Source organism: Onychomys torridus, chromosome 6 (assembly GCF_903995425.1).
Source record: "Onychomys torridus chromosome 6, mOncTor1.1, whole genome shotgun sequence".
In the NCBI taxonomy this organism is placed as follows: Eukaryota; Metazoa; Chordata; class Mammalia; order Rodentia; family Cricetidae; genus Onychomys; species Onychomys torridus.
The window spans coordinates 72,763,886-72,789,433 of NC_050448.1; the positions used below are offsets into that span (position 1 = coordinate 72,763,886).

Below are 25,548 nucleotides of genomic sequence, written 5' to 3' on the forward strand. Positions count from 1 at the left end.
GTGACAAATCTGATCTTTGCAGGTCAATTTAAAATTTATATGCAGCAACTCACTGTTTACTCTCTTTGTGAGTAAAGTGGATGATCAGACTGGTAAAACTGTGCATCAATAAATGAAATTTAGTGTTACTATTTTTCTTTAAACACACTGCACAAGCAGAAATTTCAAAGTGATTTTATTATTATTATTATTTTTTACTAACTATGTTGTTTAAATTTAATTTCATGTATATGGGTGCTTTGCCTACATGTATCTCTGTACAGCATGTGCATGCCTGGTGCCTGTGGACACAGGAGAAGGAACTGGAGTTACAGACAGTTGTGAACCACTATGTGCTAGGAATTGAACCCTGGTCCTCTGCAAGAGCAGCCAGTGCTCTTGACCACTGAGCCCTCTCTCTAGCCCTCAATTATGCCATTTAAAAAAGGGGGTTCTAGGATCCTGATGTGAATGCAGTAATAGTAAATACTTGCTTATCTCTCCTAAAGTAGTATGCATGCGTATATGAATGAATGTACTTATGTGGCATATGGTATATGTGTATATAGTGTACTATGTATGTGTGATATATGGTGTGTGTGATATATGATATGCGTGTATGGTGTACAGACATTGTGTATGGAGGCCAGAGGATGTCAGGTAGTCTGCTCTCTCACTCTCCACCTTATTCTCTTGAGAAGGGGTTTTCTTACTGGACCTGGAACTAGGCTGCCAGCCAGCCAGCCCTGGAGATCCCAACTCTACCCCCATAGCTGTTTCCCGCATTGCATAGTCAGACCTGACTTTTAATGTGAGTGTTGGGACTTTGAACTCAGGTCCCACTGAGCCATTTCTCCAACCCCTAGGTTGTTTTTTTAAGACAGGATTTCCCTGTATAACAGTCCTAGCTGTCCTGGAACTTGATTTGTAGACCAGGCTGGACTCGAACTCACACCTAGCTCTATAGTACTTAAAATGCAGTTTTATTGTTCACACCAACTTGCAATTGCTGAGAGGTATTCTGCATTTTAGTTCACCCTCTACTGTGTGGTAGACACTGGTGATGAAGGTCATGGTCCTTGGCCATAAATACTTTCCAAGGTAGTTAAGAAGACAGAAATACAAACAGTCCTGTATGGCTCATGCAATTCGGTGTAGTTGTTAATTTCATCTACTCTACCAACACATTTATAACTAGGCCAGATCACATCCTCCACTCTCACTTTGGAAACAACCACTTTTAGGGTAATAGCTTTTTCTTCTTTTTAAGACTATGTACACAAACATCCATAAGAAATGAATAGTGTTGTTTTGAAAATCTTACATATAATGGTATTCTTAGAGCGTCCCTCCGCAATTTGTGTTTTCATCGTCATTTTGGTTTTAAAGTTGATGTATGTGAGGATGGTGTTTTCAACTGTTGTATGCACTTCACTTATAATTATGTATTATTCATCTGGTCCCCAAGGGTGGGGCATTTAGGCTGCTCTCAACTCTCAGCTATTAATAGGTTACAGAGAGTGTACCTGGCTCTTCTTACCATTTTCTACACCTTTGACTCGCTTTTCGAGCTCCCGCTGTCATGATACCTGTCCCATGGAAGCCTCCCCTAAATTCTCCTTGATCCCTAGAGTGGATGATTCCAGTGTCCCAAGCACTTTGCTGCACGAAGTTCATTAAACGAACTAAAGACGGGTAGAGGGATGGACGGACGGACGAACGAACGAGCCCTACAGAGCATCTCAAGGAATGTCTTCTTTAGCGGACTTTGGCGCCTTTGCCCCCTGCCCTCCTTTGACAGCCCTGCCTCTGCTCTCCCTCATTCCTCTAACCAGCCAAGGAGTGTGTAGGTGTATGGAGCATGAGGTCTGCCTCTCCCTCCAAGTTCAGGATCCCGGCAAACACCAGCGTTTGAGGTTGGGCGCTTCAGCCACCCCCTTCTCTGAGCTCAGCGGGGCGGGTCGGGAGGGCCGAGTGCCCGTGTGCTGCTCGCGCAGATCCCTCCGCGCGCGGCCGGCCGGCGCTTCTTTCTGCGGGAAACCCCTGGGCGCGCGGCCGCGGCGGCGGGGGCGGAGCCTCGCGGTGGGAGGAGGCCGAGGCGGAAGGACACGCGAGCCGCCCAGCCGCGCCGCGCAGCCAGAAACTTTCAGCCAAACTTCGGGCGGCGGCCTGGCTGCGCGGAGTGCTGGGGCGACGCAGCGGGAGCTCGGGGACTTGGCGAGCCGCGGGGGCAGGGTAGCGCGCGCGAGAGCGGGGCTCCTGGTCGGGACCCGCTCCCCATGCGGATCTGCGCGGGCGGCGGCCGCGAAGATGCCCTCTCTGCGTCCCGCCGCGTTGCGGGCGCTGCTGTGGCTCTGGCTGTGCGGCGCGGGCCCCGCGCGCGGTGAGTACCGGGCACCCGGGAGACCATCCCTCTGCCTCTGCGCTCCGCGGGCTGCGCCCTCTAAAACTGCCTGGTTCGGGCCTCGAATCTTGGCGCCGCGTAGCGTCTCCGGTTCCGCGTTTGCGGGGTCCCGGGCGAGCAGCGAGCAGCCCGACGTGCTAGTGTGGCCGGGAGGGCGGCAAGGGCTAGCGGCGCGCCCGGCTTTTGACACCGGGATCGATCGGTCTGTCCCAGGGAGGAGTTGGGCGTGGGGCTCAGGTCTTGGAGAGGTGGAGGCAGCAGTGAGGGAACTGGTGTGGCAGCGTGCTGAGCCACATGATTGAAAATCTCAACTGCTGTTATTCTTTCCGAGGCGCGGAGCTCTTGCTGCGGTTCCAGTGTGCGTCCAGCCCCAGGAATGTGGTGTGACAATCCCCAACTCCTCCAACCTGGCAGCAGCTTGTTGCTCTTTTGGCACCGTTGGGGGTGGGGCAGGGGCAGGCAAGGAAAAGTGGAGACGTTGATCCAAAGTGCCTGCTTAGAAAGGCTGGTTATGGTTGGATGTTCTGTGCAGCCTCGCTAACACGGTGGGAGCCAGGAAAGGAAATCGAATCATACTTTACCTACCCCACCCACATCTTTAGATTTTCACATTTCTTTGGAATGTTGTATGGAGAGAACTTGGGCTTTGGAGCCTAGCTCTGTAATCCTGGATTCAAATCTACTGTATTAACTCACCAATAAAATGGGGATGAAATTACCCAGCTAATAGGATTAATTAAAAGAATGTATATTAAACCTGTAGCGCTTAAAAGATGTTCAGAAAGTCCTTTCAGCGCCCCGTGTTAGTCTTTCTGAATGAAGTCTGCGCTTCCAGTGGAGTTTTACCTTGTACATGTTTGTTGAACTGGAAGGGGCCCCCTTTGCTCAAGAAGAGTTGACTTTCAAAAAAAACACCCTGGTACATCTTTCCAGAGAAAGGGTGAGTTTCAGAAAAATACGGTCTTTGTTCGTTGTAGCAGGCAGCTGACATGCCAATCGCAGATGTTTCGAGCAGGACTTGATTATTTATCACCTGCAAACAGTGCTGGGTTGTTCAGCAACAACCAGATACTTTTTGGGAAGTTCAAATGTCTTACATTGCTGGGTCCCTAGGTTTTCAGAAGTGAGCCAGGAGGCTTTGTGAGGATGAACAGTTTCTGAAACTTTTACTAAAACCTCACTGGTGGTGGCACTTTTGCCTTGCCCTTTTCTTTGAGTGAAGCTGTTGGCCCTAAGTGTAGATTTAGGGGCCAGAGGTGTATAATTAGTGCGATTTTTTTTTTTTTCCCCTGAGGATTACAATCCTTGGTCCACCATGACTTGGGTTTTACTTAGTAAATAACTTTAGTCTTCATGACCTGTGTCTCTTCCCTTATGAAACAGGATTAAAAGCATAACTTTTTTTAAATAGAGTTTTGCAGGGACTAATAAATAGGACTGTAAAGTGATTTGCTAAGACTGATGACAGAAATGGGTGACACTGTGACATGGGCTTGCCTTCATTTTGAGCTCCAGTGCGTTGGACTGATGTCCCCTACTTCTCCTCTGAGCCACTGCTGTTTGTTATGGATTATCCTTCCTGGGGCTCAGGTTGAGTGTGAGTCCAGTTGGCTCCAGCGACAGGATTTAGGCATTTTGAATTTTCGGTGTTCTTTAGATGCTAAACTATTGTCATCGAAGAGATTAAAGAGCCCACTGTTGGCACAAACCTTAAATCTTCCCAGAGTCTAACAGTGAATCTTCCTGATCTATTATGGTCTGTTTTGCCAAGGTACCAATTATAACTCTCCCTCCCTAACTTTTGAGTGCTCCCGTGTTTGGCTTGTGGCCAGTTGTTGATTTAATCATCACGGGTTCCTACGGCAAGGAACTGTCAACCCATCTGTCTGATTGAACAGCTATCCTGGACCACCCCTTCTGGTTTTCTTTTTGCTCTTCAGTGGGTGTGACTCTCTGGTTTTGCTGTCATCTAGACACGTCCTCAGGTGAATTCCTACCATGAGCATTTTTCCTTAGGGTAGAGATGAAATTTACCCAAAACTATTTCCCATTTTTTCCCCCTTGAGGGGAGAGGAGGTGGATTGGCTGCAGGATCAACTAGTGTTTTGGTGGTGTCTTTTTTTTTTTTTTTTTCTTCTGCCTTCTCTGGATTTGTTATTGTTCAGAGAAGCAGCCCTGGCTCACCTGGGTTGTCACTGATCTCAGGACCTTTAAAGAATTTCTAAGTGCAGTGGGATATGCTTGGATGCTTGAGAGCAGCCTTACAATACATTTTAAAAATAGCACACCCACAGAAATTTTATTTTGCCCACAAAATTTGCATTCATCTGGTTCCCACTCTCTGCCATTCCTGGTGACCCTCCTCCCTGCCCCTTCCATTGTGGCAGAACACAGCTCCTTGTCCTGGCTGTAGCAGGCCTACTGGGATGGTTTTTACCCTCAGCGCCCTGGGATTCTGACACAGTAGGCCTGAGAATCTGAAATTAAAAAAAAAAAAATTACAATTGAGTCTGGCATCGTGACCTGGTGGGGCAATCACAGATTAATTCCACTTTATTAATTCCACTCTGCCTTCAGGATGTATATGGGATCTCGCCTCTTAGACTTTAATAATTTCCACATTGAACCTGGTTTTAGCCAGCCATTCCAGCGATTAACCCTTCTGACTCTCAAGGAATTCAGAAATTGCTAACGTGAGAGCTGTAGGCTGTACTCCATTCCTTCTTGGGCACAACTGCCTTTTTAAAAGGGCTTTACGTGTTTGGATGACGTCATACTCTGCCCCCTCTGTCATAGTCTTCTTCAAATATACATACGTTTTTTAATTCCTTGTAGGTTTTTCCAGAAACACACCCCCACCCTCGGAGGCATGATTTGGATGAGAATGTATTCTTACATTATAGTTACAGTCCATATGTAACTGTTTCCCTTTTTCATAGCTCTGCCCCTTCTCCTCCTGAACTTTCTGGATGCTCTTCTTTATTTTTTATTTTTTATTTTTTATTTTTTAATTTTTTTACAAACAACTTGAAACCCAAAAGGCCCCTCCATTTTTCACCATCTTCTGCACCATCCACTGGATGTGTCTATTTTAGTCAGGCCACTAAGCTGGGAGCCAGAAGACCCGAAGGCTCTTCCAGGCCTGTTTTTAATTGATGTGGTGACCTTGCAGGGGAGCCCCTGTTTTGATCATCTACTTTCTCTTGGACTTTGTCACCGATCACAAGGCCGAGAGTGCTGGGTTATAGTCTGTACCATTACCTCTTACCTGGCTTTGTGCTAACCCCTGCTTTACTTAAGGGGTGGGTCAAGTTTTCCTCTTTGTCGTCTGTGCTGATGGGGATGTGAAAGCTCCCTGGTGCTTCTGTTTATCCCATGTCGATCTGCTCTCTTCTGGCATCCTGGCAAAGGGGCAGCATGCTTGTGTCAGCTGTCAAGAGGTAGAGCGGTCATTCTTGGACCTTCTTTAATACTTTCTCAACAGGTTGCTGCCCTTTTTTGATTTCTACTCATTACTATCATCTCTGGAATTTGTCCCTCACAGTCCTGAGCTCTGTATGGATGACAGAGGTCTAAAAGGAGTGGCTATGTCCCCTTCACTGACACTCACTTGTCCATAAAAGGAGTGGAGCCTGTGGAAAAACATGAGTATGATCTCGTCCGGGATGGCCGTTCAGGTGACCTTTCTTAGCCCTATGTGTTCATACCTCACTTCCAAGATAGGCCTTGGGGGAGGAAAGAATTTGTCCAGCAATCTCCCTGACCCCTCTTATGAAAAACAAAAACAAAAACAAAACAAAACTCCCCATGATTGTCTTGGGTAGTCTGACTCCATGGGTCTAGAGTTACCTCTGGGAATTTGTATGTTCAAGTAATTGTCAGATTAGGCCCTGGGAGATGGCTCAGTGGGTAGAGGTCCTGCTGTACAAGCAAAGGGACCTGAGTTTGGATCTCTAGCACTCACATACTAAGCAGCCGTGGTGATATATAGTTATAATTCCAGAGCCTGGGGGGCAGAGACAGGAGCATCCTGGGAGTTTGCCGGCCAATCGGTGCGGCTGTAACAGTGAACTCCAGGTTTAGTGAGAGATCCTTTCTCAAAGATGAGGTAGATGAGGGTGGAGGGGTGGGTCAGGGGTTGAGAGTGCTTGCTGCTTTTCCAAAGGACACAGTTTGGTTCCCAGCACCTGTCAGGTGGCTCATGACCGCTTGTAACTCCAGCTCCAGGGGGACCTGACGCCCTTTGCCAGCGGCACTGAGGCACACATGACCCACAGTCACACAAGCATACACATAAACATACCTGTATCTTCCTCAGTGATGGCTTGAAAGGGAAGGCACCACTCTGTTGTCACTAAAAGGCTAATAAAGTTGCCTTGTTTTTTTAAAATCTAGTCTGTGAAGTATCGTATGTCTTAGGGCTGAGGTATGTAGAATGTATGTGTTTGATGGCAGTCACCCTTCCCTCCTTCAGTGTTACTCAGATACCAGAGTGCACAGGGGGTTCACTGTCAGTATTGCCTTTAGCCCGTGTGATTGATGCTTCCTTGGAGGATATCTGTTTTGTTAACCTGTGAACGCCGGGTAAAGAGAGACAAAGACACTCATTTCAGGCATTCCTGAGTTTCTTGAGAGAGAGAGTCTTATTCTGTAGCCCAGATCGGCCTGGAACTCACTAGGCTGGCCTTGAACTTACAGTTCCTTGGGCTTCGTTTCCTAAGTGTTGGGTTAGAGGAACAAGCCACCATTCGTTCTGCTGACAGTACTGATTTGGGGCAGGTTGGGATGTTCTGACACATGGAGGGATAAGGAGACGAACAGAAGAATCAAGCCCCTTGAGCAGAACATTCTGGAGGACGGGCCAGGGTTGTTCTTTTCCCATGGCACTTCACGTTACCTCCTGCCTTTGATGGGAAGAAGGAAATGGCTTTGGAAGTAGAAGGTTGTCCTTCAGCTCCGATAGATCAGGCTGCACAGTGTTCCTGGCAATGGCGGGAGGCTAGCTGACACCCGCCCGTTCCCTTCCCCTTGTGAAGGGATTATTACCTATATGGCATTTACCATCGTGGCCTTCAAAGAAAGAGTGAAGAAACAGAGGGGGTTTGAGAGCTTGAGTGAGCAAGGCAATGATTGTGTTCATTTTTAATCATTGTGTTTGGCCGCCCGAGTCCAAGAACTCAGAGTTACTGCTCAGTTGCCAGCAACCTGTAGAAGGAACTGACTTGAGACTAGAATCTGCCCTAGGCAGGCCTCCAGGGAACTGGACTCCTGTGCACTGGAAGAGGGACCCAGGCCCTCAACGCCTGGCCGGAGACCGAAGGGATCAGTTCAGCCATTGTAATTGGCCGGCAGTTCAAGGGGACCAGGGATGTTTGTCCACAGTTCTGTGTTGGCTCTAAGATGGTGCTATGTCAGGGTTTGGGGTGTGTTGTCGGGCTTAATTTGTGTTTCCCTTGGCACGCTGGAGCAAGCAGATTAGGGGATTTACTCTTCAGGTGTGTGGCAATGGCATCCAAAGTGGAAGTTAGGATCGTACCCCCAGGTCTGATACCATCGTGGGGATGAGACAGATGGGTACACAATAGTATGAAAGCCATCTAGCCATTTATCTGCCCTCCCTGAAAGCAGGTTGTTTTTTTGCTGTCTGGGTGACAGAGAGAAGTGGGGTCGGGGGAGTGTACCCCAGGACTTGATATTTAACCAGAGAACAGCAGCCTCAGCTCCCCCCACCCCAGGGGTTTGAGGGGAGGCGTCTCTGCTATTTTGCACCGTCTGCTAGCTTCCTTTCTGTGTTGTAACATAGCGGGAAAAAAAAACGTGGGGAGAAGACAAAGACCCCCTTGTCTGGTGGGGGGTGTGAATATAAAATTGGCACACGTTGTGGTGGCTGCTAGTGGGTTTGCGGTGAGAAAGCCCTGTGTCCTCAGCCTGGCATGGCAGCCTTGCTAGAGGACACATTAGGGTGGAAACCGTCTCCTTCAGAAGATCCAGTTCTCAGTGGCTGTGGCTGAAAGAGCTTCTCATCACTGGGAGTGTGGGGTGTGGACACACCCCGAGTCGCCGCTGCAGGTGGCATTGATTAATCACACTGACATGGCCCTCACCCTGTTTTACTTGTCTCGGCGAAACCCTGTTCTTCCAGCTCCCCAAACCCTTATGTGGTGGCAGGAGAGATTGAACGAGGTCTTGGTAGTTGCAGGTGGTTGTCCCACTGGCCTCTGGCCTCCCGGCACTGTAGAGCAGTGACCTTGGCTGAGTGGATGCCTTTGGTCTTTCAGCCAGGCACGGAGGGCCGGGGTCCCTCTTCCAGTGGACTGAAGTCCAGTTAGTGACCTGGAGACCTGTCTAGAGAGGTTTCTGGTCTCAAAGTCAGTTCCTTTACAGGTTGTTGGCAACTGAGTAGTAACTCTGGGTTCTTTGAATATATCAAACGAACATCATGCCAGGATGGACTGGTTGCCACACAAAGACAGGTTGGGTGTGTGGTGTTGCAGAACCTGTTTCTGGGGTAAGAGTGACTCTCCCACTCACGCCGTGTCGTTCATATGAAGAAAGTATGTGTGTTCTGTGAGGTAAGGAAAACACTCCCAGCAGATCTTGATTGGAGTCAGATATTGTCTCCTTAATAATATGTCTTCGTTTAACAAATAGCACCCCCTTTAAGTACAGTTTTGCTTGCCAGATAAGGTGCTGAACACACAGCTGTGGTTGTCTTCTCAAGCATAAGGCCTTTTTCGGAGGCAGGTGTATCTTTAAATTGTGTGGTTTTGCTTCCTTTTCATTTTGTGTTCTCCTCGTCCTTCCCTTTCTCTCTGTGAGAAGGTTCGGGATAGCGTTTCGGTCACGAGCTTTTCCAGTGTCTCCCTAGCAGAATTCTTGTCTGTTGGCAGACTTGGTGTCCCCGTATTGAATGTTCTGTCCTTGGGAGGTGGTGATGGGTTAACTCCTCCAAGGGGGCTGTGCTGCAGGGAGCCTTGCGTTTCTCTCTACGCTTAGATACATTTGTTTGGAAAATGCCAAGTCTCATTAAGGTTTCAGGACATGCTGTCTTGCTTATTAATTTTCATATATTTTTCTTTGCAGTGAACATGGCTGTTCATTCGCTGGCTCTTCTTTAAGTGGGACACATGAAAGAGATTTACTTTCTTGCAACATTTAAAATACTTCCATATCTTTATGAAGATTTGAAAGAAAAAGACCATATTGTACGCCCGACCCAAGTTTTGGTCATTGTGTTACTATTTAAAGCAAACAGCAGTTGAGTATGCTGGTGTTTACCAAATCCCAACACTCTGACTGAAGGTTGAGGCAGAGGAGCCGCCATGAGAACAGGGTGGCCCGGGCCACGTAGGAAGACCCCGACTCACCCCCTGTCCTCCCCAAATAAAGCGAGTAACCACTTCAAGTCCTTCCTTGTGACACATTTCCTGACCAGTAAGGAAAATGGTTGTAACTAAAAACAAACATTGTAACAGTTCCACTCAGGTAGGTTTACATAGCAACAGAATTATTCCTTATGTTTACACATAATTAACTCATATTTATACTGTGTTGATTTTCCCTGGCACCTTTACAAGATTTTGTGTGTATATGTGATTTTAAAAGTAGTTCCATCGAGAACTCTTTAGGTTTGTTTGAGCAGTCAGGAAAATGCCATCATCACAGCCTTTTTTGGCATCATGCATGTATTTTGTTACCCTTAGATTTCAAAAGCTACTATACATTTAAAAGTTACCATTCTGTACATTTTCAGAGTTCTATGCATTCACTATACAAGCAGTTTCCTGTTTAAACACTGTTTAAAGTGTTTTCACAAATTAGATTCTGGTGATTAAAGAAGACTCTAAAGAATAATAGGTTCACGTGTTTTGACCTCCCTCCTTTGGTTGGATCCAACCTCTCCCCTCCCATCCCATGTGCAGATAAGAGTCATCTGCACCCAGGAGGAGGCTTTGCTCTTTGGGATTCCAGAGATTTTTATATCTAAGAGAGTGGTGTCTAAAAAGTAAGGGAGGAGGTCTTTCAACAGTAGGGCATGGACATCTCCAGGAATCCCATCATTCTCAACCGAACTTGTGGTTAACATTTTGATGGCTTACAGGTGCTTTTCTCATATTCAGTAGGATTTTAACATACATATACTTTTATCATCTCCTGTACCAGTATAATTAATGTGAACATTTCCCCCATGTTTCTATATATCCTTTAAGAATATGGCTTCAAAGGCTACAAGCTGTACTGTTAGGTACAGTACTAGGTACCTAGGTAGTGGAGGCTAGCTTTGAACTCTGGATCCTCCCGCCACCATCTCCTTAGAGGTGGATTATAAGCATGCATTACCATTGCCTGGTTGGTGTTTTAAAATTTGGATCCGACTTTGTCATATAACAACATGTTGTTAATTATATGCATCAAGGAAACATACATTTACTGTAATATGGGATAAAAAAAGTCTTGGAGGAAAATGGTATGTTACTCTACTACTGTTCTTCATTTTTGTGGAAATCCATCCTTAGTTTCTAGGTATCATAATTATCAAGAATGCTGTGATGAACATTCTTGTAGGGACTGGAGAGATGGCTCAGGGGTTGAGAGTGTTGGCTGCTCTTCCAGAGGTCCTGGGTTCAATACCCAGCGCCCAACATCAGGTGGCTCACAGCCATCTGTAGCTCTAGTTCCAAGGGGTCCAGTACCTTCTTCTGTTTTCTGCATACACATGCTGTATAGACATACATGGAGTTACAACACCCATGCACATAAAAAACAAATCTTAAAAAGCAACCAGTTGTTTTCTACTGGAATCTCAAAGATTTTAAGACACACTACTATGTTGATTTTCATAGAGTTTGACCCAGTTATACTTTCCTTGGCAGAATATGAAGCTGCCAGTGTTCCCAGCCATTGCCAATACTCAGTTTCATTAAATAACTCTTTAGTACCTGGTAAATGTGAATCCCGCCTCATCTCTTGTTGGAGTAGTATAATTATAAAAACATCTTAGTGAACATTTATAATGCTTTTTTTCCCTTTGTTTGTTTGTTTACCCAACTGTGTCTTTTACTCATGAATGCTTTAGTGTGTCTGATCTGAAAAAGTTCTTTCAGTATTAAGGGTGTTCATCCTTCATCTGCTTTAAAAATGTTGACAGTATGTCTACCAATTTACCTCACATAAGGGCTGGGATGCAGTGGAGGTGGGCCCATGCTTAGCATGTGTGAGGCCCTGGCTTCAATGGTCCGTACCAAAGCCAGTCACCCAAACCCCTCTCTTTCTGATCCTCTCAATGCAACACAAGTCCCAGCCAAGAAGCAAAGCAAACAAAGAAAGTACACAGTATCAAATCTGGTGTAAGTTATTCTCCTTTGGTAGGTTTTTTTTTTTTTTTTTTTCCCTTTTTCATCTTTGGAATTCTAAAGGTCTTGATCAACCTTCTTACTGTGTAGCCCTGGCTGGACTGGAATTCAGAGAACCTCTTTGGCTCCGCTGGGATTAAAGGTGTGTTTGTGGTCTTGGCCAATTTTGAAAATATGCATATTAAGTAGTATTTTTTAATAGCTACTTTTTTGTTTTGTTTTTTCGAGACAGGGTTTCTCAGTGTTACGGTCTTAGCTGTCCTGGAACTTGCTTTGTAGACCAGGCTGGCCTCACAGGATGTGCCTGCCTCTGTGTCTGCTCCCCCCATCCCCCACTAGTGCTGGGATTAAAGGCCTGTGCCACCACACCTGGCTTCTATAGCTTCTTTAAAGTTCATTTTGGTGATGTTTAGTTCTGATTTTTGAAACCGTTTCATGCAGCCAGGCTGACCTCAAACTCACTAGGTAGTGGAGGCTAGCTTTGAACTCTGGATCCTCCTGCCACCATCTCCTTAGAGGTGGATTATAAGCATGCATTATCATTGCCTGGTTGGTGTTTTAAAATTTGGATCTGACTTTGTTATATAACAACATGTTGTTAATTATATGCATCAAGGAAACATACATTTATTGTAATATGGGATAAAAAAAAGTCTTGGAGGAAATTGGTATGTTACTCTACTACTGTTCTCTCTCTCCTACTGTCCAAAAATTTGAAGCATATAATGCTCAGAAAGGCAAAGCTAGCGTCATGTCTGCCACTCACTGCTAATTCTGACACTTTGACCTAACTGGTAAGCCTGGACAGTGGTCAGGGCAGTTAGTTCAGCCAGACAACAGGATGACTAAGATTCCTTCCCCTCTCCCCTCAGCAAATTGATTAGTTGTGGGCCGGAATTGACTGAAGCAACCTGTTGTTTTGGCTCCCTGCGGACACCACCTGTTTCTTCCATTCCTCCTTCCAGCCTCCTACTGCCCCGGTGCCGAGCTGTGTGCACAGCGGGTAAGCGATCCGTGTTGTCGCTGAAGAATGTTGCAAGAAAGAGGGGTAGATTGCTTTTTGCAAGCTTGTGTGTTCTTAGGACACCCCACTGCTCTTGACACGGAGCGCTCCAGTTGAACAGCCCTGTGCTGAAGCCTTGCAGGTCCCGAGTGTTTGCTTCGGAATCATTCCAGCTTGTATGAATGCTTAAGTACCACTGGAATTTAATTACCATATTTAGCGTGAGGGGACCTGGGGAAAGAGGACATTTCTGACCAACCGAACGGGGAAACTGAAGGGCTGCAACTTTTTTTCTTTTTCTGCCCTTTTCTGTCCCCTCCCTTCCCTCCTCTCCCTTCCCCTCCCCTCCTCTTTTCTCTCCTCTTTCTTCTCTTCTCTTCTCTTCTCTTCTCTTCCTCTGTCTCTGTCTCTGTCTCTGTCTCTGTCTCTCTCTCTCTTTTAATGAGATGTTTAGGAGAATGCCAGCCAGGCTGGGACTCTAATTTGTGACAACTGGTCTTTGTTTTTGTGCCCTTCCACATAATTGATTTATGGATGGGCAAAGAGATTTGATCGTGCAATTCTTAATCACCCTAAAGTTCAGTTCTGTCTTTGGGTGAAGTAGAGAATTATCACGCCTGATTCCTCCCGAAGGCTCAGCCAGCAGGTGAGGCTGTGGATTGAATAGGCTGGTGAACATGCGTCCCCACTCTGCTCCTTTAAGATGTGCTAGTGTGCAGCTTTGTCCTGGCCTGATTTATTTATTTTGGCCTAGCCCTTGTCTCCACCCTGTGTTTGGGACCATCAGCCTTCCTGCTGTGGCTTACCATTGCCCTGCCTCAGTTTTTCCACTTAAAACATGAGCTTGTAAGGGAATGAGCAGCAAATATAATGAACACAAACGTTATTTGTATCAAGTAAAACATCAGTAGAGCCCCGGGTAGTTCAAAGACTGTCTCCCAGCAGCCGCTCCTCTAATCCTCACAAACCTTTGCTGGAGCCCAGCCTCCTAGGGGTCAGGTGGCTTGCCCTGGCGTCCTGTTGTTTGTTCCTAGCCGATGGAGGGCAGGGCAGGCACTAAACTCCCATCTTGATTGTTTTTTTTAATGTTAGTTTTCTTTCTCAAAAAGGGCCGTTGAACTTAGACTCTGTTCCTATCATGCCTGGAGGGTTGTCTGTGTGTCTCTCCTTGCACTCAATTGGCCGTCCTTTGGGGTAGACAGTAGTTCCTTGCATTGTAGGGTGAGGTGTTTGGAGCTCAGAGTGTTATTGAGAGTCTGTCACGGAGGCATCAGGCTGCATCCAAAGCTCATCAGGGCCACTGTAGCCACTGCCCTTCATGCACACTTCATAGATTCCATGGAAGATAGAGGGACAGATGGGGAAACTGAGGCTCAGGGCACTGCAATTAGTAATTGGGTTAGTTTACATTCAGAAATGGGTCTGATCCCAGTATTCTTCCATGTCCAAAGACATTGCACACACATTCTATGATACACATAACTAAGCATTAAGTCACAAAATACCTTTTTTGAAGAGCCATCCGGGAACCCATTGTGTCTTCCGGTCAGGAAGAATTGGATGGGTGTCAGCTGATGGTCTCAGCCTTCGATTTTTGTCTGCAGTGAGGACAGTAGCAGTGTGGGATGCGGGTTTGTCGGGAATGTTTGCTAAGTCTGGGTTAGGTTCACAGGACAGTATCTGGAACACAGTGAGTGTGGTAAGGACTTGGCTGTGCCGTTCCCTCAGGTCACAGTGTGGTCTGCCCGTTCATTGCTGTGGAATGGAATGCTCCATCCATCTGATGCAATCAAGTGTGAATGAGTGACTGCAGTCCTGGGTGACACACCAGGACCTTCTTCAGCTTTGCAGGTCGGGGGCTGTTCCCTGCTTCCTTCTGTCTAGGGAACTGTCGAAAGCATCACATTCAAGTTTGTTCCCTTCATGGGGTATAATTCCAACTTGGAGAAGTTTGGTGTACTGCTTGGTCGGTGGTAAATTATTTTGCCATTACTTTTAAACCAGGCATCATGGTTATATGTACTGTGACTTTTTTTTCCCCCAAGGCGTAGATTTGAGAATAGTTTTAGGTTCAAAACTTTATTTTTTTAAGTTTAATTTTTATGCTTTTTGTGTGTATCTGCATGTGGGTGTCCTCAGAGGTCAGAAGAGGATGTCAGGTCCCCTTGGAGTTAAATGTGGTTATGAGCTACCTGAAGTGCATGCTGGAAACCGAACCTGCTCCTTCTAAAAGAACAATAATGCTCTTAAGCACTGGGCCTTCTCTCCAGCTCCATGGTTCATGCTTACTCTAGACTTCCTTTGATAGGAGAAATATACCCGCAAGGAACACCACTAAGGCCAGGATACTCAATTCATTATCTTTGGTGGGCATTACAAAACAATACAAATATCCCCACATCTCTCATTGCAACCTCAGAGGCTACTGGAGCTACCCACCTACTCTGTCCCCAGCTTAAAGATGGAGAAACTGAAGCCTAGAGAAGCAGAGTGCCTGTCAAAGGGATGGGAGACAGGCTAGGGTCAGGTCCGGAATTCATGCTCCTGATTCTTGGTCAGGTGGTTTGTTTTGTTTTGTTTTGTTGTTTTGTTGTTTGTCTGAGCTCACTGCTCATCAGAGGTGTGTCATTGAGTTGCCTCTCAGGGCTTTGAGGTCCGAAGGTTAATTTCACAGCCAGCAGCAGGTGGTGGGTGGTGGTAGGTGTGGGGAGGGCAGAGGAGTAGCTATTTTGAAGCTGCCTCTGAGGTAGAGAACACATGTCCTGAGGACCCCTGCCCATCCCTTTGGACTTCTGGGTCTGGTGTCACTGGTGATTTTGGAGTTGGGTCAGCCAGGACCGGGAGCTGCTGCCTCAGATGTACTTGAACATGTGTTTCCCATGACAGCTTGCTTATCTCAAGTCTTGGCAGCCTTGGACAAATGGTTGTCAGGTTTTTTGTTTTGTTTTGTTTTAAGACAAAATTCCAAATTCTGCTTGGCAGATTTTGTAAGCCACCTTCTAGCTACCACTCCCTTCTGCTCCCTCTATAATTATTGTTAAGACTTTTGTTTTTCCACTGTAGAGTACTGTGAAAGGTTTGCTTTTATAGTCTGAGGTAGTTCTAATTATTGGTAAGCACACAGTTGACAGACAATGTTCTGTGTGTTCGTGTTAACTCATATGTCCTTAAAACACTTAAAATACGTTTCCTATAATTTGGATCTTCTAAAACAGCAGTTGAGGCTACTTATTGAGAAGGACTGTACTAAGGGGAGAAGCATTGGATGTAGCGTAGGTACATGTGAACAAGGGGAGGAACATTGGATGTAATGTAGGTACATGTGAACATAGAGGAGGAGCATTGGATGTAATGTAGATACATGTGAACATAGGGGAGGAGCATTGGATGTAGTGTAGATACATGTGAACATAGGAGGAACATTGGATGTAGTGTAGGTACATGTGAACATAGGGGAGGAGCATTGGATGTAATGTAGATACATGTGAACATAGGGGAGGAGCATTGGATGTAGTGTAGATACATGTGAACAAGGGGAGGAACATTGGATGTAGCATAGGTACATATGAACAAGGGGAGGAGCATTGGATGTAGCATAGGTACATATGAACAAGGGGAGGAGCATTGGATGTAGCATAGGTACATGTGAACATAGGAGGAGCATTGGATGTAGCGCAGGTACATGTGAACATAGGAGGAGCGTTGGATGTAGTGTAGGTACATATGAACATAGGAGGAGCATTGGATGTAGCGTAGGTACATATGAACAAGGGGAGGAACATTGTATGTAGCGTGGGCACATGTGAACATGGGAGGAGCATTGTATGTAGCGCGGGCACATGTGAACGTCCCGTGGAGAACCTGCAGTACATGTGTGAAAACTGACCCCCACACACATCTCCTTGATAATAAAGGGACCAAGCCGACAGAGCCTCCGTGCTCACAGAGCTTGTGTGACTTGCAGTAGCTTCCACGTTCTGAGGGTTTATGAGGTGACAGATGCGTGGAAGACAGTACTCATTTCTTTGGATCCTTAGAGTAAGCATTATGGTTCCTGGTCACAGGGAATGGCCGTGCCTGTGACTCTTGTGTGGGTCCAAGCAGCAACTGAGTCCCGCTAGCCTGACTCCACAGCTGCCTCCCAACTGCAGGGCAGTAGCTGGGATCCTGTGGTCCCACTAATGACACAGCTTTGAGTTTAATAATTTGTATACTGAATTGATACTTTATTCTTCTTAGCATTGTCTTAATTCTGAATGAATATCGGCACAATATTATGGAAATTATTAAAACTGCCCACTTCCATCTGGAAGAATTCTAGTTTCCTTCTAAAATCTTTTTCGAACTAGGAAGGATATATTTATATAGATACTACTACCAAAAGAAGTTGTCTAGTGGTCTTTTCAGTGTTATTTCTTGACCCCTCCCAAAGAAATTCTCCAGTAGATTGAGATTAGGAATGAATATGTATAGCTTTTTTTTTTTTTTTTTTTTGTGTAGTAAGAAAAAGTTTAGAGAGATTGAAAATGGTAGTGTAGAGTCCTATTTGTGCTCAGAAATGTTTTCTGGCAGGCTATTTGGTTCCAGATAGCTTTGTCTGGAGTGTGCAGTTGTATTCATACTGTGTCCTTCAAAAAGAGACGTGAGTCACAGTGTAAAATGATTGGAATTCTTCAGTCTCTCAGTGGACACAGCCTGCTATTAAAACTACCCAGTTCTAACCCACCTGACCAGATACTAAAATTACCCAGTTCTAACCCACCTGACCAGATACTAAAATTACCCAGTTCTAACCCACCTGACCAGATACTAAAACTGCCCAGTTCTAACCCACCTGACCAGGTACTAAAACTGCCCAGTTCTAACCCACCTGACCAGGTACTAAAACTGCCCAGTTCTAACCCACCTGACCAAATACTAAAACTACCCAGTTCTAACCCACCTGACCAGATACTAAAATTACCCAGTTCTAACCCACCTGACCAGATACTAAAACTGCCCAGTTCTAACCCACCTGACCAGATACTAAAACTGCCCAGTTCTAACCCACCTGACCAGATACTAAAATTACCCAGTTCTAACCCACCTGACCAGGTACTAAAACTGCCCAGTTCTAAACCACCTGTCCAGGTACTAAACTGCCCAGTTCTAACCCACCTGACCAGGTACTAAACTGCCCAGTTCTAACCCACCTGACCAGGTACTAAACTGCCCAGTTCTAACCCACCTGACCAGGTACTAAACTGCCCAGTTCTAACCCACCTGACCAGGTACTAAACTGCCCAGTTCTAACCTGCCTGACCAGGAACTGTGGAGTTGTGTATGGCATTCTGTATCTGTTACTGCAGGACAAAAATGAGAATGATTTGCCTTCTCCAAGAACTTCCCCTTCTGCCCATACTGGAAACTGGTGGTCCTCTGCACCAATGTTGATGAGAAGGACGTCTGACACCAGAAGGGAATCCAGAGTATCCTTTTTGCTCTGCAGGGCAGGCTGTCCTGAGCAAGCAAACATGGGAATCTTTTTACATAGACCTTCTTGCAAGGATTTTACTGTTTTTACCACCAGCTGAGCGGCAAGAGGGAGAATGGTGTAATGGGAAGTGGATGGCAGCCAGTGCTGGTTATTTCTAAGCACCCACCAGAATGATCTTAGCTGCCCTTTCTGGAGCGCAGGCTATCTCTGGAGCTTCACTGGTGAATTTGGAGCTCGGCAGACTTGCCTTTAGTTCTTATCAGCTGGGAACATCAGACAAGCCCTTAAAGTCTTCAGGCCTCAGTCCTCTCATCTGTGTAATGGGAACAATAGTAATAACTAACGTGCAGAGTGCTTTTAAAGACTACAAATAACCTTTAATTATGCCTGCCTGGCTCTGGGCACAAAGTAAGTACCCCAAGGTGGGGGTCCCTGAACTTTAAAAGTCAATGCCCTGATGGTAATTCCACACTGGGCATTTTCTCCCCTGGGTCCGCTTGTTTCAGCGACACCTTGAAGCTCTGCTCCACTACGCAGGCGAGGCATGGACGACCTGCAGAAAGCTCTACTGGTCGGTGCTCTCGTCTGTGGGTTCTCGGCATGGCTTCGTGCCCATTCCTAGTTATTTTCTTTTCCATTTGCTGCCTCTTACACCTCTGGCCTTGGAAGCAGTTGATTCACAGAAAATGGCTGTTTGGGAGCTCAGTGTGAAGCTACTTGGTGGGATTGCTTCTGTCTTTCACCCCCAAGCCCACAGAAATCAGGTGTGAGGTGCCAGAAAGCCATTGGTTTGGGCATTGGAGGGCTTGTTGAACTGATGTGAAGTCGCCTCCACTGCAGTGTGTGCCAGAGAAGGCCAGTGGGGCCCGGAGAAGGCCAGTGGGGCCCCGAGAAGGCCAGTGGGGCCCGGAGAAGGCCAGTGGGGCCCGGAGAAGGCCAGTGGGGCCCGGAGAAGGCCAGTGGGGCCCGGAGAAGGCCAGTGGGGCCCGGAGAAGGCCAGTGGGGCTCGGAGAAGGCCAGTGGGGCCCGGAGAAGGCCAGTGGGGCTGGGCAGGCGCTTTCCTGACTCTGACTCCTGAGTGTGAGGTTGAGAGCGCGCGCGCGGGAACAGTAGGGCAGCTGCTTTCAGAAGTGTTGTTGTATCACATCACGCTGCACATTTTCCCTGCCCTGCGGGCTGGGGAAGGGGCTTTCCTAATTTAAACCATGTTGCCATTTATCATTTCTGTCCTAAGATGAATAAGGACTTGTTTTCATAGAACTTTAGGCTGGGAATTTTATTCTTAGGAAACAATTATATTAAATAATATTTCCCAGTTTATACTCAACCCCTATCTTATTTGAGCCTCAGCTCAACCCTGCCAGGGAAAGAAGGCTAATAATACCAGTTTTGTGGATGAGAATAGTGACTCTCAGGCAGCTTCAGGGAATTCTTCAAAACCACGTGGTTAGTATATGGCAGAGCCAGGCCTGGAGACCAGGTTCTTAATGTATGATATAGCTCATGCTTATATATTTCCTTATAGCACTTGCCTCCTCCATAGCACCCCTCCACCTGGGTTCTGTTCCCCAGGATACGGATGGTTTTTTTTTTCTGTTTGATTGTCTCCGTTGGTTAGAATTCAGTGATTCTTTCCCCAGAAAGCTCTGTTAGCCTTCCTCAAAGCGGTCCTGTCCAGGTGTTCTGCTAACCACTTATCACTATCCCACCTAACTGGAACGTGGGTCCACAGTAGAACTGGCAGGTGGTGTCACTGACGTAGCTGAAGCCTCCCCATTGGGCTCATATGTCCGCTCATTTACCTTCACTTTGTAGCTAGAGTTTTCCTGCCTGGCCCACAGTCAGGACAAATCTCTCTCATCCGCCAGGCCCATAGACGCTCACTACATCACTTGGTTTTGTTTTGTTTTATTTCTCACACTCTTCTTGTTTATCATACATTCTCTGTATGTCAAGCTTTGTTTTTTTCCATGTGGGCCAGACCGACTCTTCCTTAAAGTTCCCCAAGGATAAACGGGACGTGGTTGCTTCCACCAACACTCCCAGCACTCAGTAGGCTGAGGCGGGGGATGATCTTGCCTAGATCAAGGCCAGCCTGGACTACATAGTGAGTTCCAAGTGAGCCTGGGCTACAGGGAGACCCTGTCTCAAAAACCCAAACCGAAGGCTACTACTGAGCTGGCTCAGAAGATGAAGGTGCTTGCTCCCAAGCCTGGCAGCCCGAGTTTATTTGATCTCTGGAACCCATGGGTGGCAGAAGGGAAGAATCAATTTCTGAAAGTTGCTTTCTGACCTCCACATGTGTGCTATTGTACATGTGTCCTGGGCGTGTACACACACACACACACACACACACACACACACACCCACACCCACACCCACTCTACCTCCCCCCCCCCCCCCCCCCCCCCCCCCCCAAGAGTTACTTTGTTTGTCAAGAATACAGAGTGGGAGTCACACCTTAATGCTGATGGCATCTCTTTTCTTCATCATTGTAACATTATTTTAAATAGAATACATATTGCATATGCGTGTGGGTGTGGCCATGTCGCACTGTCACTTATGCAAGTACACTTCAGATTTCTTTTCATCGAGACGAGGAAATAGAACATGCTTTCTTAACGGTAGTTTTCATGTACACCCACAAGGAAGTGTGCGTTTAAGCTCTGTGGGAGTGCTAAGTGATACAGTTCAGGGAAGAAAATGCATGGTGGCTAAAATGTTAGCCGATAGATATTCTGGAGAGAGGAAACCCCACACTTACACTGTGTTTCCGGGTGATATGAAAGCCCTCGTCTACATCCATGGCGTGCGCGCCTTTTGTTCAAGGAAACTCTTAAAATGCTCCATTGTCGCATGTATGAGGGGCTAGTTAAAGTCCGACACCCACACAACACCAAAGGACATCAGTGTGACTCCTGCGGTGTCCAGCTGGACATTGTGCATGGTTGACGGTTCCTCTGGGAAGACTGCTGTAACCCAGCAGCTGCAGAGGATGCTGCTGCGCTCTGCTCTCTAGGAAGAAGGTGACAGACCACTCAGTCCCCGGTGCTGACAGCAGGCTTGCTCTGGAGGGAGGCACGGAAGGCTCTCCAACATTTGTACAACCTTTATAGGAAACTGGGGAGCTCTGCATGTGGTTGTGCACAATTCTGGTACTCAGGAAACCGAGGCAGGAGGATTGTGAGTTCAAGGCCCATGTAGGCTAGGTAACAGGACTCAAAGTAGGGAAGTGGTGGTAAATTAGTAGCTTTGGTACATTCTCCACAGGTGAGAAGTTTTAAATTTGAGAATTTGGATATCTAATTAGAAATTAGACATGTCTAGTAGGAAGATAGGGGTGTGTGTGTGTGTGTGTGTGTGTGTGTGTGTGTGTGTGTGTGTGTGTTTGTAGGGAGGAACAATAGACTTTGGAACTTTTTTTTTTTTTTTTTTTTTCAGAAAAGAGGTTTATCTGTGCATCTCTTCTCACTTGGCAGAGAATAGCTGTTCGGAGTACTGCTCAGGCCTCCCGAAAGATAGATTTAGGGAAGTTGTAGCTAGCTTAATAACCATCTGTGTAGTGACATGGATTGACACACCCAGTTACACAAGCCCAGAGTCTGAGAACTGGCGATGTGCAATAATCTCATCCGAATCTGCTGGTCCTTATCAACAGTGAATATGGCTCTGCTGTTTCTTCAGGGCCACATGAAAAGACGCTCTATCAAAGGCTAAGTCAGCCCCAACAAAAATGCCTTTCCCACCCCGTTCTCCCCAAATTTCTCTTTAAACATTCTTTTTTTGGGAGGTTTTGAAAGAATTCATTTTGTTTATTGTTTTTATTGATTTATTTTTATTATCTTTAAATGATGGGCCTTCCTAACCCAACAGGAAGGGCCAGTGTATTGTGGGGCATTTTCTAAAAATGAATTTCTTTGTTGTCCTCAAGCTTCTTGCTTTGTTTGTGTGAAGATGCTCAGCACTCTTTCCAGTTTATGGTTTTATCACAACTGCCATTAAGTCCCCTGTGGGCACTTTCTAATGCAATGCATTTGGGTCACCGTGAGTGGGCAGGAAGGAAGGAGTCCACAGGGATAATTTGCATGTTGAGAACATAACCTGCATAAGTTTTTCAGCACTTACCAGGAGCACCCATGCCTTTTATGGGGACCAGGCCATGCACTGGTAAATACTGAGGCAGACACCTGTACGATCTCAGGCCAACTTGCTCTACAGGTGCTGGGGTGAATTCGGGACAGCAAACCCTGGTCCTCCATCTGCCCATCCTTGTAGAACTGGATTGTTACTTTATGAGCAGAAGTGTGGAATCTTCTTGTCTTAAACAATGTCCCATCTGCTTTAGGAAAGTATGTTAGAATTCCTTTCCACTGTGGAAAGAGGGTGCACTCTGCCGCCTTTCCATAAAAGCCATCATATTGTCTGTGAATCATGGTTCTGGTTGGAGGCTGGTGGGCTGAGGGGCTTCTGACTAAGATGGGAAATTTGAAGTTTTATAGAAATTATTGAGCTTCTCCATAGTTTCCTGTGAGGGGAGGTTCGATGTAGTATATGTCTGATTTATTCACACATCGCCAACTGTCGCTTTGGGGTTTTAACGTCCGGGTGCCTTGTTTTTGGAACCCGTGTCTCTGTACAGCACGGATGAATGGAGCAGAGCAGTACCATTGTAGCTGGGACTGAGAGTGTTACACAGGCAGTGAATGGGGGCTTGTTTGGTGTTTGAGAACTGCTGTAGAGCATGAGGAAGCACTCTGAGTATAGTTTCCAGAAATCCAGGTAAGGACAATGTGAGCCCAGGGCATGTGCTAGATAAAAAACTGACTTGAGTGTATTTGGTATTTTATTGAGGAGTTTCTTCCTATGTTGAATAATGGAGTAGGTGGCTTATGCCTCTTCATAGCCATCCATTTCATTCATTCATGCATGCATTCATTCAACAAATAGTGGACAGGTAAGCCTGCTCTTTTCTCCATGCGGTCAGTAACAAGGTCGTCAGCACAGCTTTATTGATTGTGTGCTCTCCACGAGACACAGTCTGGGCAGGTGCATTTACTCCTTAGAAAAACCTCAGTGTTTTCATCAGAATTTAAAAGATGATGAACTTCAAAAAGGTTGACTACATGGGGCTGGAGAGATGGCTCAGCAGTTAGGAGCACTGGCTGTTCTTCCAGAGGACCCAAGCTCAATTCCCAGTACCCATATGGCAGTTCACAACTGACTGTAACTCCAGTTTGAAGGAATCCGACACCCTCTTCTGGCCTCCGTGGTCATTGCATGCTTGTGGTACACAGGCATGCATGCAGGCAAAACATGTACTATACATGTAAAATATATATATTTTTTTTAAAGAAAAGGAAAAGTAGGTAACTTACCCAAGATTATATGGCTAGTTACTGGCCCTCCTGCTCTAGACAGCAGTGTTAACACTCTTTACTCTCAGGGTCAGCCCAGTGGTTTTGACCTGTGGATTGTGTGGAGCCAGTTTGGTAGGTATCCAACAGCACATTGTAGGGGAGATGAAATAAGCAGAAAGCACCATGATAAGAATAGGTGTTGTTTGGGGGCGTGTACACATATATGTGGATATTGAGTTCCAAAGTGAAGTGTGTTTCTTACCCAAAGTAACTATAAAATGTTTGCAGTCTATGGCTTCATCAGCTGTGGACTCACAGGCTATGAAGATTTGTTTTAACAAGATTGTGAAATTTAGACCTTGGAAAAACTAACGCTTCAAGAGCATGAAAATGGTGACCACACAGCACCCAGCCACCCACTTCCTTCACCAAGCCGCTCCCTTAACAGTGCTGGGAATGCCTGGGAATGGAGTCTTATCTTCCACGTGATGGGAAATGTGTTGTGGAAGCTTTAGGGATGTTGACAGAGCCTGAAAAGGGAAGTTGAACCTCAGCCTGCTCTGAGTAGGTGAAAATTCGGCCAGGGAGCCCCATTGTTGCAGATAAAGACAGAACATTTCTCCAGGGAATTCTGGCATGTGCAGCAGAATGAACATGATAGCATGAATGAACAGCGCAGGTTGTACATACTGTTTCTATGTTAACTCGTGTCATTGCTAATTATTTTGGCAGAGTGGCCCTAGCTGTTTTGAGTGAGAAGGGTGGCCTACCAGCAAGTTCACATTTCTGTCCGTCATCTTCAGTTCCTTCTGCTGAGTTCGGAGCCATTTTCCTCATAGCCTGGCTTACCTGGCATGCACACAGTCTCATTTTTCTTTTGCTGTGTTACATGTCACTTCATTAGCTAGGTGGTTTGGGTTCCTGTTACTCGCATCCCTGTTAGTTGTTGCTGATCTGGATCGGGAGCAGGGCTGTGGTCCGTTGTCTAGATTGGGTGATGGCTGTATTGGATGTCCATACAGAGTCTACCCCATTGGAGACAGATGCACAGTCTGTCCAGAACTAACGAGGACCTTGACAATTACTTGGGGTACTTAGAAACCCTTCTGGCAAGCGCTCATTAGTTTCTTACCGTCTTTGGATGCTGAGGGATGCAGTCATGGCCTCACCGGGGAGGGTAGCTGGCAGCTGTGTCGGGTGCTGAGGTCCATATAGCTGGTGCATTCGTTAGAGTAACATGTGCTGTGGCAGGAAGTGAGGAAGAGAAGAAACAGGAACGTGATACCGGAGTCAGAAGAAAGCTGAGAGAGAAGTAATGAAGCTCTTGGTAGCTGGCGGCAGAGCCAAGCGCGGAAGCCAAGTCATCACCTTTCCTGCCCTTCACGTTTCTGGTCAGTCTTTTTAACAGAGCATCTGATTATAGGGAAGAGTGAACGTCAGTCTTCCAGGTACCTCCAACCCCCAGCCCCGGGAAGGTGAACCCAGTGTGTCCAGTCAGCATTTTCCTGCCCTACTCTGTACTCTGAAGGCATGGGCATCCTACTGTGAGGAATGTGGGGGTAAAGCAAGCAAGCAAGCACCTTCAGACTTAAAATAGTATGCCCCAAGAAAAAAGCTGTCTTGAGCATAGGCTTTTCTTACGTACGTATTTATACATTATACAAATGTGCAGCCAGTAGCCTGTCCCCGCTCTTGTGTATATACACTCTCAATAAAGCTTAATCACGTTTTTTTAGACCGTTCTAAAGTTCCTCCAGCGCCCTGGTGGAGGGTCTTGCACCTCCCCCACTTCTAGGACACGCAGACCTCATTTTGCAGACCACTGATGCAGAATGTAAATTAAAGAGTTTAATGCCAAAGCTATTGGCTCTTTCATTAAATCGATGATCTTTTACTCCCAGCACCTCTAATGCCCCTCTGCAAAGCAGCTTTTGTGAACTAGTGCTGAGATTAGAAGGCTGTGATCCTGGGCTGGA

General features: G+C 46.4%; 1 protein-coding gene across 1 annotated transcript in view; it reads left to right on the top strand.

Annotated features, from left to right (window-relative positions):
• Positions 1–2,079: 2,079 nt before the first annotated feature.
• Positions 2,080–25,548, top strand: part of Notch2 (notch receptor 2) — a 135,550-nt gene continuing 112,081 nt past the window's right edge. The window contains exon 1 of the mRNA XM_036189741.1: positions 2,080–2,362. Within this exon, the coding sequence (XP_036045634.1) occupies positions 2,290–2,362 (73 nt within the window). The 5' untranslated portion in view covers positions 2,080–2,289. The remainder of the gene's footprint in view (positions 2,363–25,548) is intronic.